The 15,250-nt window shown below is 38.2% G+C and overlaps 1 protein-coding gene across 5 annotated transcripts in view; it reads right to left on the reverse strand.

Moving 5' to 3' along the window:
* Nucleotides 1–581: 581 nt before the first annotated feature.
* Nucleotides 582–15,250, reverse strand: part of RBM33 (RNA binding motif protein 33) — a 162,346-nt gene continuing 147,677 nt past the window's right edge. For 2 of the 5 annotated variants that reach the window (XM_045004268.1, XM_045004267.1), the window contains exons 18-19: nucleotides 5,004–5,092; nucleotides 582–4,792 (exon numbers count right to left, since the gene is read on the reverse strand). In XM_045004268.1, the coding sequence (XP_044860203.1) occupies nucleotides 4,744–4,792; nucleotides 5,004–5,092 (138 nt within the window). In that variant the 3' untranslated portion in view covers nucleotides 582–4,743. Of the gene's footprint in view, nucleotides 4,793–5,003; nucleotides 5,093–13,882; nucleotides 14,264–15,250 lie in introns of those variants that run through there. The other 3 variants (XM_045004271.1, XM_045004269.1, XM_045004270.1) reach the window with 2 other exon arrangements.

Consider the following 15,250-nt stretch of genomic DNA (forward strand, 5'->3'; position numbering starts at 1 on the left):
GTAACATTGAAACAAGAGCCTTAAATTACCCTAATGATTTATTCCTCTCAAAACCTAGTGAACTTTCTTTAATCTGTCTAGTGCCTCTTTCCCCCACATTTATTTTTCATCCAACACTGCTGCTAGAAAAATCAAAGTACCAAAAATCGCTACAAAGAAAAAAGTTATGCCTAGAGGACCAAAACTAGAAATCCTGTCTAACAAGAGCATGTGAAGCCAGAAGCATATCCTTGGGGTAGAAACATACTTAGAATCTTGCAGTGCTAATGGGGAGGACACCATAACATCTACAGGAGTATGGAGGAGCACAAACCTAGGGCATATCCAGAAAAGTCAAACTATGGATAAAGGCAACACGCACAGCTACTTCTGCTAATTCTAGGAAGTGCCCACAGCATTGTCTTAGAAGGGGCCAATCTTTTAAAACTGACCAGACTGAAGAAACTATATGGTGTAAACATTCAAAAAAAAAAAAGTAAAAGAAAAAAAATTCAGGACCAAATAAAATGCTCTTATTTATTCCCCAAAGTAGTCAGAATTAGTTGCTATAATGTATCTAAGGTAATAAATGTAGCAATACAGAGGCATCTGTAAAAGTTCTTTAGACTAAATCTTTGCAATGGAATCCAACTATGAAAGGAATTAAGATGCCCAATGAAGATCTGGTAGTTTACTTACTAAAATGGCCTTAAGAAGAGCTGTGAAAATTAAAAGTGAGTTTTCAGAACCAACCCCCAAATGGGAATTAAACCTATTCGTTTGAAGATTTATTTTTGTCTGATATTTTGTAGATTTGACTTCAATATTTATAAATATCATCATAATCTTTTGTCCAGTTACATTGGAGACAAATCAGTCATTCTTGGCCCACATCAGCCTGCTAAATTAAAAAAGTCTGTCACTATAGTTTATAAAACATTTTGTAGCAATTCCTGTATTTATGAAGATTCTGTAGGTCTGCACTTATGCCTCTCCCTATCCATAGGATTTTACCAAGCTCCTCAATTATGTTTAACGGTTTCTTTTCATCATACAAAACGTGCCACCCTGCTCTCTGAGACTAACCTCTTTGTACTCATACAACATAAAGAACCCTCCCAGAAACCCAAACCTTGGTCCGACATGAGAATGTGAAGATCTAGTGTAATGTATAATCCGCTTAATCTTTAAGGACAAAGGCCTTTTAAAAGAAATTAAGAACATTCTTCTATAATTTCACACATAATATGGCCAGACCAATCTAGTAGCCAAGATGTGATATGATAGAGTAAAATGAACTTAGAAGTGCCACAAGATCAAAACAAGATAACTGAAAAAGAAAAAAATATATATTTGGCTCCACATAATCACCTACTGTATTTACCTATTAAAATAGCATTACTAAATTTAAGTTTCTCTTAAACTTGTGAACAAATAATACACAGATCAGGATATATGTATTGACTTACTAGCATCTTTATAAAAAATTGAAGAGATACACAAAAACACATCAACATTTATGGAACTATGTCCATTAAACTTAGATAAGACAACACAAAAAAAACTAACAAGTAGCTAAGATGTGGTTGAATTGTAAGCACTCTGAGTAACATCTTTTAATTTTAAAAGTTCCATATTTACATTGTATATTAAATGCAATTTTTGCATTCTGCATCTTATTTTAAATGCATGATAAAGAAAGAACAAGATAATGGTTGCAACAGATCTTCCAAGAAAATTAACTTAAAATGGCCAGATTTAACGAAGTGCTGTAAGAGAACATGGAAATAACAGTTTTCTAATTTTACCTCTACTTCCTTTGCTTTTGTGGGAGGAACCACAACAAATGGAACCAAACTGTGATGCTATCGTTCAAACTGGTCATTGCCAGTAAATCCAGTTTTAAGTTACGAGTTTATTACTGAAGATATGTTTTATTGAAACCTTTTTAGTGCATGCCTAAACCTAATGGTGGTTGTTACTACGGTACTTTTTTGAAGATCATCCTGTTCAAAAGATCTGTAATATACAGGATGGATGGATGTACATAATTGTATCCATATAAACATACATACATACAGAACACACTCACAGTTCCCATATAATACCCAGCTACCGTGATAAGCAGCTACAGTCACTATCAAATATGTCTGCACTCTATCTATGCATAAGCAGTCATCTAAAGTAACAGTCTATAAAGAGGGATATATACAATTATTAAACAATGCTTACATCGCTCCAATCTATTTAGTAAGTTAAGGAGACATTGCTCATGTCTTTGTTTTCAATGCCACCGGATGGTTATGTGGGGAAAAGTTTAAAAAACCCTGACTAAAAATTCTTAATCCTGTAGTTGCAAAATGTTGCTCTCCTAGGGACTGATTCAAAACCCACTGAAGTCAGTATGAGACTTTCCACTGACTTTTTCAGGTTTTGGATAGGGCCCCTATTCTTTAGGCCTCAAAAAAGCTCATATTCCAACATCATCATCTGCTTATACAAGAACAGCAGATCAGCTGCAGACTTGCCCACTGCTGGACTCCCCTTACTGAGCTATTTGTAGCCACATCCGACCCATACTCCCATGGGCAGACACTCGGATCCATTTATTTTCTGGATTTTTTCCAATCTTCCCCTCACAGAGAAGCTGTTCCTTAACAGTGGGTACGTCACCATCTTTAATGGCCCATCTGAGATGTAAGCATTCCTTTTTAACAATTAAAAACACAGTATTTGTGGGGTTTAGTAATGGTGGATGTGAGGAGGGAAGAGCACTAGTGAGAGCCAAGCACCATGGAAGTCAGGTGTCATGCTAGCCTTCACATGCAGCCCCACCAACTCATTTCTAACTGTGACACATCTGCTACTCCCAGTCTTGGATCTGTCCTGAGCAAAGAACATGAACTGTGCTGCACTGCGCCAAATGTTATGATTTAGAGATATGCAAATGTGAGAAAACCCACTTTCATACGTGAATATTCTAATGATCTTACTGTGATCTGCTAAGATACACGCTTTGCTAAGATGCAAATGGCTTTAGAAACCACTAGTCCTTAAACATTTTCATTTTCCCATTGTAATAATGTTAATACACTACATTATTCTCATATTATTTCAGTGGAAAAAGAAAGCAGTTTTACCTAGGAAACTTTAGACACTATTTTTTGCTCAATCATTAATTTTTAGTAACTTCTACTTCATTGGAAATGAGTACAAAACACTCTGCTGTGAGAAAGCCAGCTAGAAAGCCTATGTGAACTCTGTCACCACTAAATCTTACATACAAGCTAAGGTTTACCGCAGCTAATTTGCTTCAAACTGCCATTCTTCCATATTCTGGCACTCGTTTAGACCCCATTCGCAAGCTCCTGCAGATTCACTACATCATGTTAGTGTTTCGGTTACTTGAGTATCCTCAAAGACTATGAAGTTTCCGTAGGTGCCCACTTCAAAAAGTAGGTCAGCACTCAAAAGTATATGCTAAAAATAAAGAATGAAGGAAAACCCCACCAAATAAAAACTAAGAAAATGTTTCATAAAACCTGCAATTGGATATAAACAATGGCATTTTGCTAAATTTGTCCAAAAGTAAATGAAAACTTGTTCTTTTGGAAATACCATCCAGACGGTTCTAACCCAAAGGAAGTATAATGGATTTTACCAACTACAAAATGCAATCTCCTTTAATGTTTGCACATAATTTTTAGAACTGCCAATTTCACCCACAGCGTAACATCCTCATAATCCCATCTTTGTGGGGAACACCATGCCACAATTCTAATGCCTTTGCAATATTTTTTTTTTAAATGGTTTAGTATTGGTCACAAAATAAATTTCAAGGAAAAATACTAATTGACAAAGATTAAGAGGAAGCATACTCTGCAATAGTGGCACAAAGAAACGCTATTGGGAATGTACCACTTTCTCTGTGTCACCCTATTTTTAAAATGAGGGTAAGTGTTTCACTTTTTCCTCGTATCTTGCAATCCCTTTTAAAAAACAATTTAAACTGTAATAAAATACTACTTGAAGTAAACTACCCCATTATGCTACTGAAAGGTGAAGATCAAGATCCTTCCTTTTAAACTATGGGGGGCGGGGGAGGAATGTAGCAATGTTATTCCTACAAAGTGTTTTCATTTCACAAAGGGAGGGGGAAGGGAGTAAAGAGGGAATGTGTCAGACTAGAAGATGCAAAAACCGAAACTACAGCCTTCCAGTGTCACCTCCAAAGCCTCTCAGAATATTATCCTCAATCAAGTAGATCACGTCTTAATCTATATAAGAATGCACCTTCTATCTTCTCAGAGGAACAACATACATGTGTGTTTTGTTTAGAGAAGTGAGTTCTCATATAAATACCCTGCACTGAAGATAAGAGCAACCATTATCAAATATTCTTTGCTATGAAGAAACTTTTTAAATTTTTCAATGTAAGTGTTCTTTTTCTCAACAAGTCACTGTGATCACACAGTACGATCTTGAAGAACAATGTCTACATGCATTGTAAGCACTTTGAAAAAAAAATCTTGTAGTTCCATGGGGTTACAACCGAATGTGAAGAAATTGAACACAAAAACTCCACTTTGCTAGATCCTCTTAGGTTCAGCTTATCTTGAGGAAATCTTGTTACTTTCTGTAGTTCTACAGAGCAGTTAAAGAAAGACTGTAAACTGAAAAGACTTCAGATCCTGATGGTTTTGCCTTTGTATCTTCTCCATGTGTAGCTCCACAGTATGCCTCTATGAGCGTTATCAGCTATGCTCACTCAACTATCAAAGCCACGTTAATGTGGGATAGATCTATCATATGCCTGTAAAACGTTAAAGAAATAGTTAGTATATTCGGCACACAAACTTATACTGCTGTGTGTATGGAGAGTAGAAAACAAGGTTTTATGAAGGTCATTAGTAAAATATATGTTTGAATATGGACTTGAATATGAAACTGTCATTCGAGACCATGATTTCAGCTTTTAAAAAGGGCAGATAAACTAAAGAATGAATCAATGGCTAAATATTTACCTGTGGAATTTCTGTTGAAATGCTAATGCATGTGCTGGTTCCTTAAATTTCGCTATGGCTTTCCGTTGCTGAGGAAGCATCTGTAAACTCTATGGAAGACAAAACACACAGTTCACTTTCTACAAAAAAATTCATTATCTTTGTTTCAGAGACATTGCAAAACTGGTCATTTTTCTGTTACCAGAAATGCTTATTGGCCTGTTAAAAGGGAATGAGACTGTTAATATTATTTTCATAGCTGAGATGCGAAACTGGAGTTCCCTGCTGTTCTATATGGAGAGCTTTCAGTCAGAAATCGAGTTGGAAACGTACTGGAGCTTTCCAAGAGAAGAGGTTAAGAGTCCAAACTAACAATTGTACAGATGGGGAAACTGAGGCAGAGATGCCTAAGTATCTTGTTGAAGTTTAGGGCCTAACCCTTCAATCTGATCCATGTGGATGGACCATAGCATCTGCAAAGAGCCCCACTAACTTCATTGGGAGTATCCAATGGGTCTAGCCATGGGGATCAGATTGAAGGATCAGGGATACGCACAAGACAGACAGTGACAGAACCAGATAAAAAATCCAGATCTCCTGACATCAAGCCATGTGCTGTAACCTCTAGGCCACATTCCATCTGTATAGGACTGGCTTTTGATAGACATTAGGGGAAATTTATATAATGTACTGAAATACAATAGTTACAGTGCTTTGGTAACTCCTGATTGCCAGCTAAGATGAGAAACAAAAGTTACGAACTAGCATTTTAATTATTATAATGGCAAACTTCTCACATACAATGCAACTGGAAGAAATCTGAGAAATGTAAAAAATATATTTACACATGATGTGCATAATAAGCAGCTACTGATTCATAAACATAAATGTTCAGCATGACTGGAGACTCACCTAAAAGATCTGCCCTTTCTCCAAAGACCAATATACAACCTATGAAGTCCAGAGTTATGTTCAAGTTGGGAGAGGGAAGATTTAATTGAAGAGACTGTATATAAGGCACCCTTCAACTTTCATGGGGATCGATAAAACTATAATTAAAAGTATTAATCCCAATTTGCAGCACACCAATAAAGATGTTTCTGGGAATTATTTTTTTCAAACTAAAGGTAAGTCTACACTGCAATATAAGCCCAAGGCTCAAACTCTGGCCCTTCCCCCCTTTCATCTACACACAAATTGCACTAACTCAGGGCTCGGACCCAGAGTCCCAGGACTCCATGGGAGTGGAGGATCCGAGCCTGAGTCAGGCTGGGAGCCAGGGTTCAAGTCTTGTTGCTGTGCGGTGTAGATGCATCCCCACTGGACTTGTGTGCTGGAAGTCTGCCAAAAATATCCCACAACCCCCCCAGACAGCCTTTCTTTGTCCTCTGGACAGTCAAGTTTGATGGACAGTCGAGTCTTCCCACAATGCATCATGAACAAAGTGCTAAAGCAGTCACATTTTGGGAGGGCGCTAGAAAGTCTCAGATATCCATAGCTGGACTCAGGTCTACATAATACAGTGTAGATACAAGAGTGCCAGGATTCAACAATTCCTATCCTGGGGTTACAAATGAGTGCAGATGCTCAAGCCCTAGGTTAATAAAACCAGGGTCTGCTAACTCAAGTTCTACTCACCCTGGGCTTAACACTGCAGTGTAGACACATCCCGACTCTAAAGTATTCCAGCCATAAAGGCTGGAATATCATTGTATACAACAAAACTTCAAGACATGCACAATCTAAAACAGAATCAACACGTGATCTTACTACTGTAACAAATTGTTCTTCCTCACTCTGTTCCTGTGATTGTCACAGTATCACTACATCATGTCTAAGGGCAGGTCTACTCTGCAAAAGAAAAAAAAACTGTATTCTTAACTCAGGTTAGGTAACGCACATTAGTGAACTCAGGTTCAATCTAGGGTTGCCACCCATCCGGCCTTTACCCGGACAGTTGAGTTTTTGGCTTCTGTGTCCAGGTGCCATTTAGAGTTGCCAGGTGTCTGGTTTTCAACTGGAAAATCCAGTCAAAAAGGGGAACTGGCAACCCAAAATGGCACACGAACCAAAAGTCTGGTTACTGGGGGAGGTGCCGGGTCATTACCCTGTACCAGTCCCTGCTCAGCCAGAGCTGCCTCCTACCTGCAGGTTGGCTCCTTGAGACAATCCAGCAAGCAACAGGGGGACGGGGAAGAGGAGCGAGCGATTGGGGCGGGGCCTTGGGGGGAAGGGCAGGGCCTCAGTTGTCCAGTTACCAGCAATTAGAATGGTTAAGACAGGAGTGAAGACACGGCAACTTGGCTTTTAATTCTGGTTGGTTGGTTGAGTTCTCCCCCCAGAATCACCCATAGGTTTTAATTCGAGCTGCTCACCTGAGTTGCCACGCCTTCCCTTCTATTTTAAGTTGAGTTTGGTGATGCAGGTTAGTAGCTTGAGTTAAGAACACACTTTTTCTAGGGTGTGGCCAATGTAGTCATACCCTTAGATTCTATAGCAGGCTGTCTGGAGCAGGGATTTGACCTTTTTGGGTTTCTGTAAATCACTTATCACCTTTTTCTGTATTACAAAGAAGCAACAAGGAAAAGATCGTAGGCCCCTTTTTGTGCATTTTATTCCGTCTGTTGTGCATCGCAATTCTGTGATTGCAGAATTACTACCTGACTGCAGACTCCAATCCCCATTGCTGAATGGAGCATCTCTAACAAATGGGGCTAGATCTCTCCTACAGCTAGACTCATGGCAACCCACTACTCTCCTTAGAATGAGGTGACAAAACCAAACACATGTAGCCAGCATGGCTCTGAATGGCTGCTTCCTCACTTGATCTCAAGTAAATGCTGCCTGAGCTCTTGTGTGGTAGCTGCAAGAGGCTCTCCATTTATCTTCACTGCTCAAGGACTTCTCTGGCCAGGGCCATGTAATGGGTACTTGCACATTAACTTTTTTTTCCTTTGCTTTAAATTAAAGGAGCATTATCAAAGTTTCAGGGGAACTACCCAGATTTGTCGCTGTGGGGGACATAAGATGTAACTCTTTGTTCTTTTACAAAATGGAAGTTAAAAATATATTTATTTAAATAGCCTTCAACACCCCAATTCTTCCAAAATATTTGAAAGCACGGAGCGAACAGCATCATTCTTGGGAGTTTCTAGACAAAATTATTGCTTTTTTGGGGGTCACTGTTTGTTACCAGCTAAAATGAGCTATAACTTTACAGCAAGTGGGGGCAGTGCGTTCTGCCTTGAATACATTCATTCTTTAAATTCTTCATATTTCTTAACTTAGCAGGGGATATCAGAGTTTTCTGCTAGGTAGTTTAGTGTGGTCTTCACTATTTCCCTCAGTGAAGAACTGCAAGGCAGTATAATGATGTCTCCCCATTTTAACTGGTTGCCAAATACATTAAGCTTTTTTTTTTTGTTTTCTATCAATTTTAATCCTGCAAAATGGATCCTAGACTACTATTTTACCATCTAAGGCAGCATCAATGGCCCAGTTGTAGAGGTGAGGTGTGCAAACAAGGAAGGACAAAAATGAGCAACTTAAGCATGAAAGAAGTGTACCTTGGAATGTGGTCAAGTGCCTTTGTGCTAAAAGTAAACCCAATCAAAAGCAATGATGAGCATAGGCATACACGTTAACATGACTCCTGGAGCACACAAAAAGGGAAATGGTCAAAAGTGAGGGGTGACTGTGACAATCATTGCATACTGACTCTCCCTGCCCGTAGGGTAAAACCTATTCTATTTCTGTGAATAACTTAATTTCACTGTAGGCAGGAATAAGTCAGGTGTGTAATGGACCACATGCTATACAAGGAGAATCCAGGTAGGTTTGCTTAACAGACAACTTCCTCAGAATGGCAAGCATATCCTATCCTTCACCATTTGTGATGGCCCATAAAGAATAAGGGAAGAAAAATAATAATTGAAGACACCTGACCCAAAAATTACATTACTAGGTGGCAATCCCAAAGAAAGAAAAAAATCAGTCAGCTAAAGTAATCCTTATATTGTCAACATAGGATTCAACCATGAGCATAACTGTGGCAACAGCCCTAAACGCCTATATTTTAGAGGAGGGACCACGACACTGCTTCTAGTATGCCTTTTATTCCACCTGTGTCTCAGAACTTGAGTGTAAACTTGCATGAATGTTTCCACTGAGGGTTTTGGGGGTTTTCCTTCATAGGATATGCATGAAGCATAAATGTCTGAAGTTCACCGAGTGTTTAGGGCATATTTAGAGGCGCATTTCGATTACAACAGAAAACTACACTGGCACCAGTGAAGTAAGGCTCTTACTTTAATTTTTTCTTTCAAGATTTAGGTAACCTACTTATGGAACATTAATAGGAAAATAATTGTACTCTTCTTTCAGTGAGACATTTCCATGAACACAGAAAAACATTCAATTTAACAGGAAAGTATTCACGTTTCTACATACAATGAACGTATATACTACAAACATGAAGCTTTCTTCACAAGGATATGATGTTCCCATCATAACACTACAGTATTTTCTATTCATATCGTATATTATACACAATCTAACTAAAAACACCAGTTTTTCAGTTGTTACATATTAAAATTAAATCGCAAACATGACATTAATGTGACAATAACATTTTCTACTGTTTGATTATGGGAAAGCATGAAATAAAGTTTTGTACCAAAAAATAGGGAAAATAACTTGATTGCAGGGGCTAGACAGGCTCTTCAGGTTGGACAGTTGTTTAAAAAATACCAACAGGCATGATGATTTCAACATGTTTCTTCTGCTTGTACAGGATATAAAATAATTTTACGCAGTAACAAGAGTGCAGGTGTGTAAATTAAATGGTTTTTGAAAAGATCTGCAAATGGATCACATTTGCTACATTAGACAAACTCCCTCCCCCCAAATTAGAAGAACGATTACAGTATATTTGTAATATAAAACTTCTGCACAAATTCTTCAAGCTAGTGGACGGCATTGAGAACCCCTCCTCTCCAAAACTAAAAACTGTACTAAGAAATCTCGATGGGGCCTGATTCTCATTTACATTAAGACCATGCTAGCAGTGTAAATTATGCCCACTTTAGGGCCCCTTTAATTACCACAGCAATGTAAAAGGGCCGTAGTATAAATGAGAATCAGAGCAATGAGAAATACTTGAGATTTTGTTCATTTTCCTGTTCCCTCCCCCATTTAACCTGTGACTTCCCACTCTCTTGTCCTTTATTGCAGTTTTCTTTCTGAATTTCCTCTATGGTCTCCCCTGATTTTCTCTTTTTTTCAGTCCTTTCCAACAGAATGGGGCCATTCAATCAGAACCACATTCCTGAACAATAGCTATTTCACAATGGTACCAATATTATGAAACTGACACTGTTCCTTATAAGTTTCTCACTGCTGCTGGTGCCTCCTGGAATGAGGAAGAGCATAGTATGGTACAAGCACAGGTATTACTACTGGGAGGGACCCATCTATTGGAAATGAGGAGTCAAATATTAAAGCCTGCCCCTCTGGATACAAGATGTGGGTCAATAGTCCTTATCTGTATGGCCTTGCGAGGGAGATACGCTACATGACTTGGAGCTTTACTGAAATTTACTGCATGGCTTTAAATATTAAAATTTAAGTGCAAAGGATATACTGCCATATATACAAGGGGTTCATTGACAAAGAATCCCTACAATTTCACCCTGGATGTGAGGGGTGAGGCAAAGACCCTTGATTCCCTTCAAAGAAATGCTGAGAAAATGTGTTAGTTATAACTATTTGGCACAAACTTATTTGCTTAGTCATGTGGTACAAAAGACTTTCTGTAGTGTTTTTTGCCTCCATAATTGTCTCATGCTAATTTCAATCATAGAATTTGAGTAACATATGAATAATTATGTTAGTCAGTAGTCCAGAGTATTTGGAGTACATTATCCAGTCAGTATTCAGCCAAAATTCACTATCTACATTCTAGCACAGGAATGAAAAAATTAATACAAATCCCCAGTTCCATGAGGTTCCTGTAGTAATCGCATGCTACATCTAATAAGCATAAGGACGTCACTATTATAGCAAACAAAGGCAAATATTTGCCATTTTATTATCAGGATTCAGAGTCTCTTAAGTGGCAGACAACTATCCATATTGATTGTGATAGTTGAGGTTTATGGAAAAACATACCTGCTGCAACTATTTCAAACTATCCCCTTTTTACTTATACAAGGATACTATCAACACTGATGGAGCTGAAAACTGACGTAACATTATCAAACGTTTTATTTAAACATAACTCCCAAGTGACCAGCACTGAGTCTGAAAGGCAAAGAAAAGTCTGCTAACTGGGATGATCACCCAGTACTGTGGCACCCTCCGATTCCTTCAGAGCATTCTCCTCCTGATTGGCACTTCATTGCCGGTGCTGCTCACACCAAAGGCATCATGGGACTCAAAGCACCAATCAGAATTCCAAGGCAAGAGGAACAGAGAATAAAGGAGTCGTAAGCGGAGAACGAAAACAAGAAAAGACTGCATTTCCACACTACTCTTCCCCCCATTTCCTGTCAGTCTGGTGTCTGCATTATGCAGGATGAGCATTTCACATGCCTAGGTTGAGAGAGTCCAACTACACACACTAATCTGTATCATGTCTACAGATATAGTACATACATCCCATTGCTGCAGCACATAATATACATGAATAGGTAAGTCTGATATGCTGCATACCCCTCTGTGAGCTGACAGAGGCATGCTGCACTGGTCTAGAAAGGGGAAGGATGTTAGATTTGTCATGCATGTCAAGGATTTTAAAAAGAGATACTGTACTTCCATGTAGGGAATCCCAGCCTAATATTCCTGACACTTTGGGGTACCAATTTCTGTTCCCTCCTTGGGGGGGCTGCTGTTCCAACTGTCCCTGACCTTAGGTTCCTTCTCTTCCTCTACACTAAGTGGTGCATACAGCACTGGTCCTTGCACTCTGTGGTAGGGGGCAGCACTGGGTAGAAGCAGAAACAGAGACGATCCAGGTGAGAGGGAACACACTGTAGGAATGCATTTCCATGCATGGGAAGACTGAGTAGGGGAATGAGAATGGGAAACAGTAAGGAGGACAGCACACCGGAGGGGGTCGAGGGAGGGAGAAGAGTCCTGATGAAAATAAAAGAAAAGAGGAGAGAACAGTGATAAAGACAGGGAGTTGGGAACTAAGGAGAGAGAAAGGAAAGAAGGAGACAACAGCAAGAGTTGAAGAAAATGGGCAGAAGGGATGGAAAAAACTGGAGAGAAAATAGGGAAAAAATGGAAAGCAACCTGCAGAAAAATACATATGAAGGAAAATGGGATGGAGAGAAACACAACAAAAACCCATGAGCATGAGAGGATAGGCAAAGAAAAGTTAGCAACTGTCTCAGGGTAAGACATGGGAAATCCAGGGGCTGAGGTGCGCATACTCTATGCCATATGAGGGCTACAACTAAGAAAGATTAGGAAGTCATTACTTTAAGGATTTCCAGCCACCTAACAGGATCTTCAGTATGTCAAAATTTTGGAGGCTGGTCAGTGTTAAACTTAGAAACATCGGCAGGGTAAGTTACATTTCCACTGTAAACAGCAAGTCTTAATGTTTTTACTGTTAAAGCTACAATGTTCTTTACAAACAGAGCACATTAAATGCAAAGTTTCATGCTCACTTTCCCTTTTCTTTGGGAGTTTGAATTACATTAGCAAAATTTTTACATAAGGCAACAAAAACTGCATTCTCTTGTCCTGCTTAATTAATTGATGTAATTTATTCCATTGCTCAAAGTCAAAGTTGAGCAGTTTAACTACGTAATACAATTCTGATCTTTAACTTGCTGTTGAAAGTAATCGTATGCACATTGACACTTATTCTATTCTATGTGCTTGCAAGGAGTTGTTTACTTTGCTGAAAAATAGTAATTTAAAAAATGTACTCATGTATATTTTATTTCCAAGTACTTCTTAGAAATAATTTTAAACATGTAAAGGAAAGATGAACCTTAAAATGATAATAAAAAGTACCTAAATATTTATGCTACAGCAATTCAGTGCCTGCCAGAAAAATCTTATTTATATTTTTAGAATATAAATTTCCTTTTTTTAAAGTTTCCTGTTCCAGAAATCCACTGGAAAAAAAATACAGATTACTGGAAATTAGCACCTTCATATTTGCAAAGTAAGTAAAAACTGGGGTGCTGTAATTTGGCTCATCTCCCTAACAGGAAAGCTCAGAGACTTTTGTAAGGAGTACAGAACAAATGGAACCCTAACAGTTTCAAACATTTAGGAGAAGAATATTATCATTGGAGCAGTCCCAGGGGTGTATTTGAAAACAATATCTCAAATAGCTCCCCCATGTTCCTTTCCCAAAAATATGATTTGGCAAACCTACTCAGCACGAGCTTGGTGAGTTTGTATTGTGTTGTTTTGCTAAAGTCTACCACAACAATACAAATACATTGCTAAGTCATTGCAATTTAGTAGTTTGTAAGCTCTTCAGTACAGAGGGCATCTTTTCAAAACCTAAACACTTAGTACTTATATAGTTACCATTTTTCATCAGTAGAACTCTTTACAAGGTTGGTAAGTACCATCACCCCAATTTACAGGTGAAGAAACAATAACAGAAGTCAAGTGCCACACAACATCTGCTGAGGAGTTTGCAAATGAGCTCAGTTCTCTTATACCGTATCCACTGGACTGGGTGAGGAGCTGCAAAAGCATCTGCTTCTGACTTCCTCCTTAGTGGAGTCTGTACTATTATGATTTATAGAACAGTATTGAATATAAATTTACTTTCTCAACACCATCTTATTATCCAGACTAGAAAAACACTTTTGAAATATTGATTGAATTTGTCACTTGTTCTTGCATACTCAATAACAGAGGGTGCTTAGGTGTACTAAAGAAAGCAGCAGCAAACATTTGAAAAACAGAGGTAGATGAAGTAATTAGTATAATCAAATCAAGAGAAGCAAACCCTGTTCCTGTGTCACTTGCCACAGAACATGGCAGTTTAACAAGAGAAAAATCCGCTTAACTCGCTGAAGGGATGAAATACTTAAGAGTACAATCAGCCAGTGTAAGTGAAAAAGAAACACAGGGATATGTCCCATCAGCTGCACTCCGCAAGTCCTCCTCTGTCATTTTCTGCTCTCTCCCCTTGCCTGAACAATCTTCAGCCCTTTTGCTAATAACTGATCCTCACAACAATGTTGGGTGTTTCTCTTTCAACTATTGCAGGACATTCTCCCATTGCTTTAGGCTCCAGCCTCCTGTCACAGTCAATTGAAGGGAGGAAAAAAGAAGAAGCTGTATTTAGCTACAGAACAATTTTTCACAATAACTACTGATGCATCATTCCACAAACCTACTTGAGATGCACAAAGCCAAAAACTGGTTAACCAGTGAGTTTACAGCCCATCTCCCTTTAACAGTGACATTATTCTGAGCCATCTTGATAAAGGGTACATTAATTCACCAGGGAAATATACATGTTAGCAAATAGAATTAGAAAGCATTAAAAATAATCTTATGGCATGTGATTTACCTGTACTTAATGTGAGATTGTAAATTTTGTTGACAAAAGGGTTTGGCTATTATATCATTGCTTGTCCACAATTCTTCTGTTGTGGCGTGCATTTGCACAAAGAAACACAACCATTTAAAAAAAGTACTTCTAAATTACTTTCGGTTACACTACTTATTGGTGTGGACTAGAGGTCAAGGTGCCATTTTCCAGATAGAACTAGTATAGAAAAGTGATGCTCATTTCAGCTGCAAATATGCAATACCGTGGCAACGAAAATGAAAGTATTTCCAATGAATTTCAGTGGAAATTGCATCTACTTACATCAGCTCTAAATGTGCCTCCAAATGCATGATTTGTTCAGTTTTCTTAGGAAATATTTTGATTTGTATCTCCACACACAATTACAGTTTCAATTATTGCAATTACAACTTTTTATCATGTTAGTTCTAGCTACAAAATATTACTTGTTCTCAAGGCAACTAAATAGTGTAACTGAAAACAATTAAAGACTTTACAAATGTAATTCTGTTAGACAGAATATAGGTTTTATTGGCTAATTAACTTCATTATATCAAGATTGATTTGTGCTCATTTAGAACCAGGTCTCAATTTGTCCCTTTGAGTATTTTTTGAAGGGTTATTGTCAAGAGTACATTACAAGGCTAAACAAAAACCTCTCAAGCTAAAATTATTTTCTTCCATTTTCTGTTATGTTACACTGTATACAAAT

This window comes from Mauremys mutica, chromosome 2 (genome assembly GCF_020497125.1).
Source record: "Mauremys mutica isolate MM-2020 ecotype Southern chromosome 2, ASM2049712v1, whole genome shotgun sequence".
Classification (NCBI taxonomy): Eukaryota; Metazoa; Chordata; order Testudines; family Geoemydidae; genus Mauremys; species Mauremys mutica.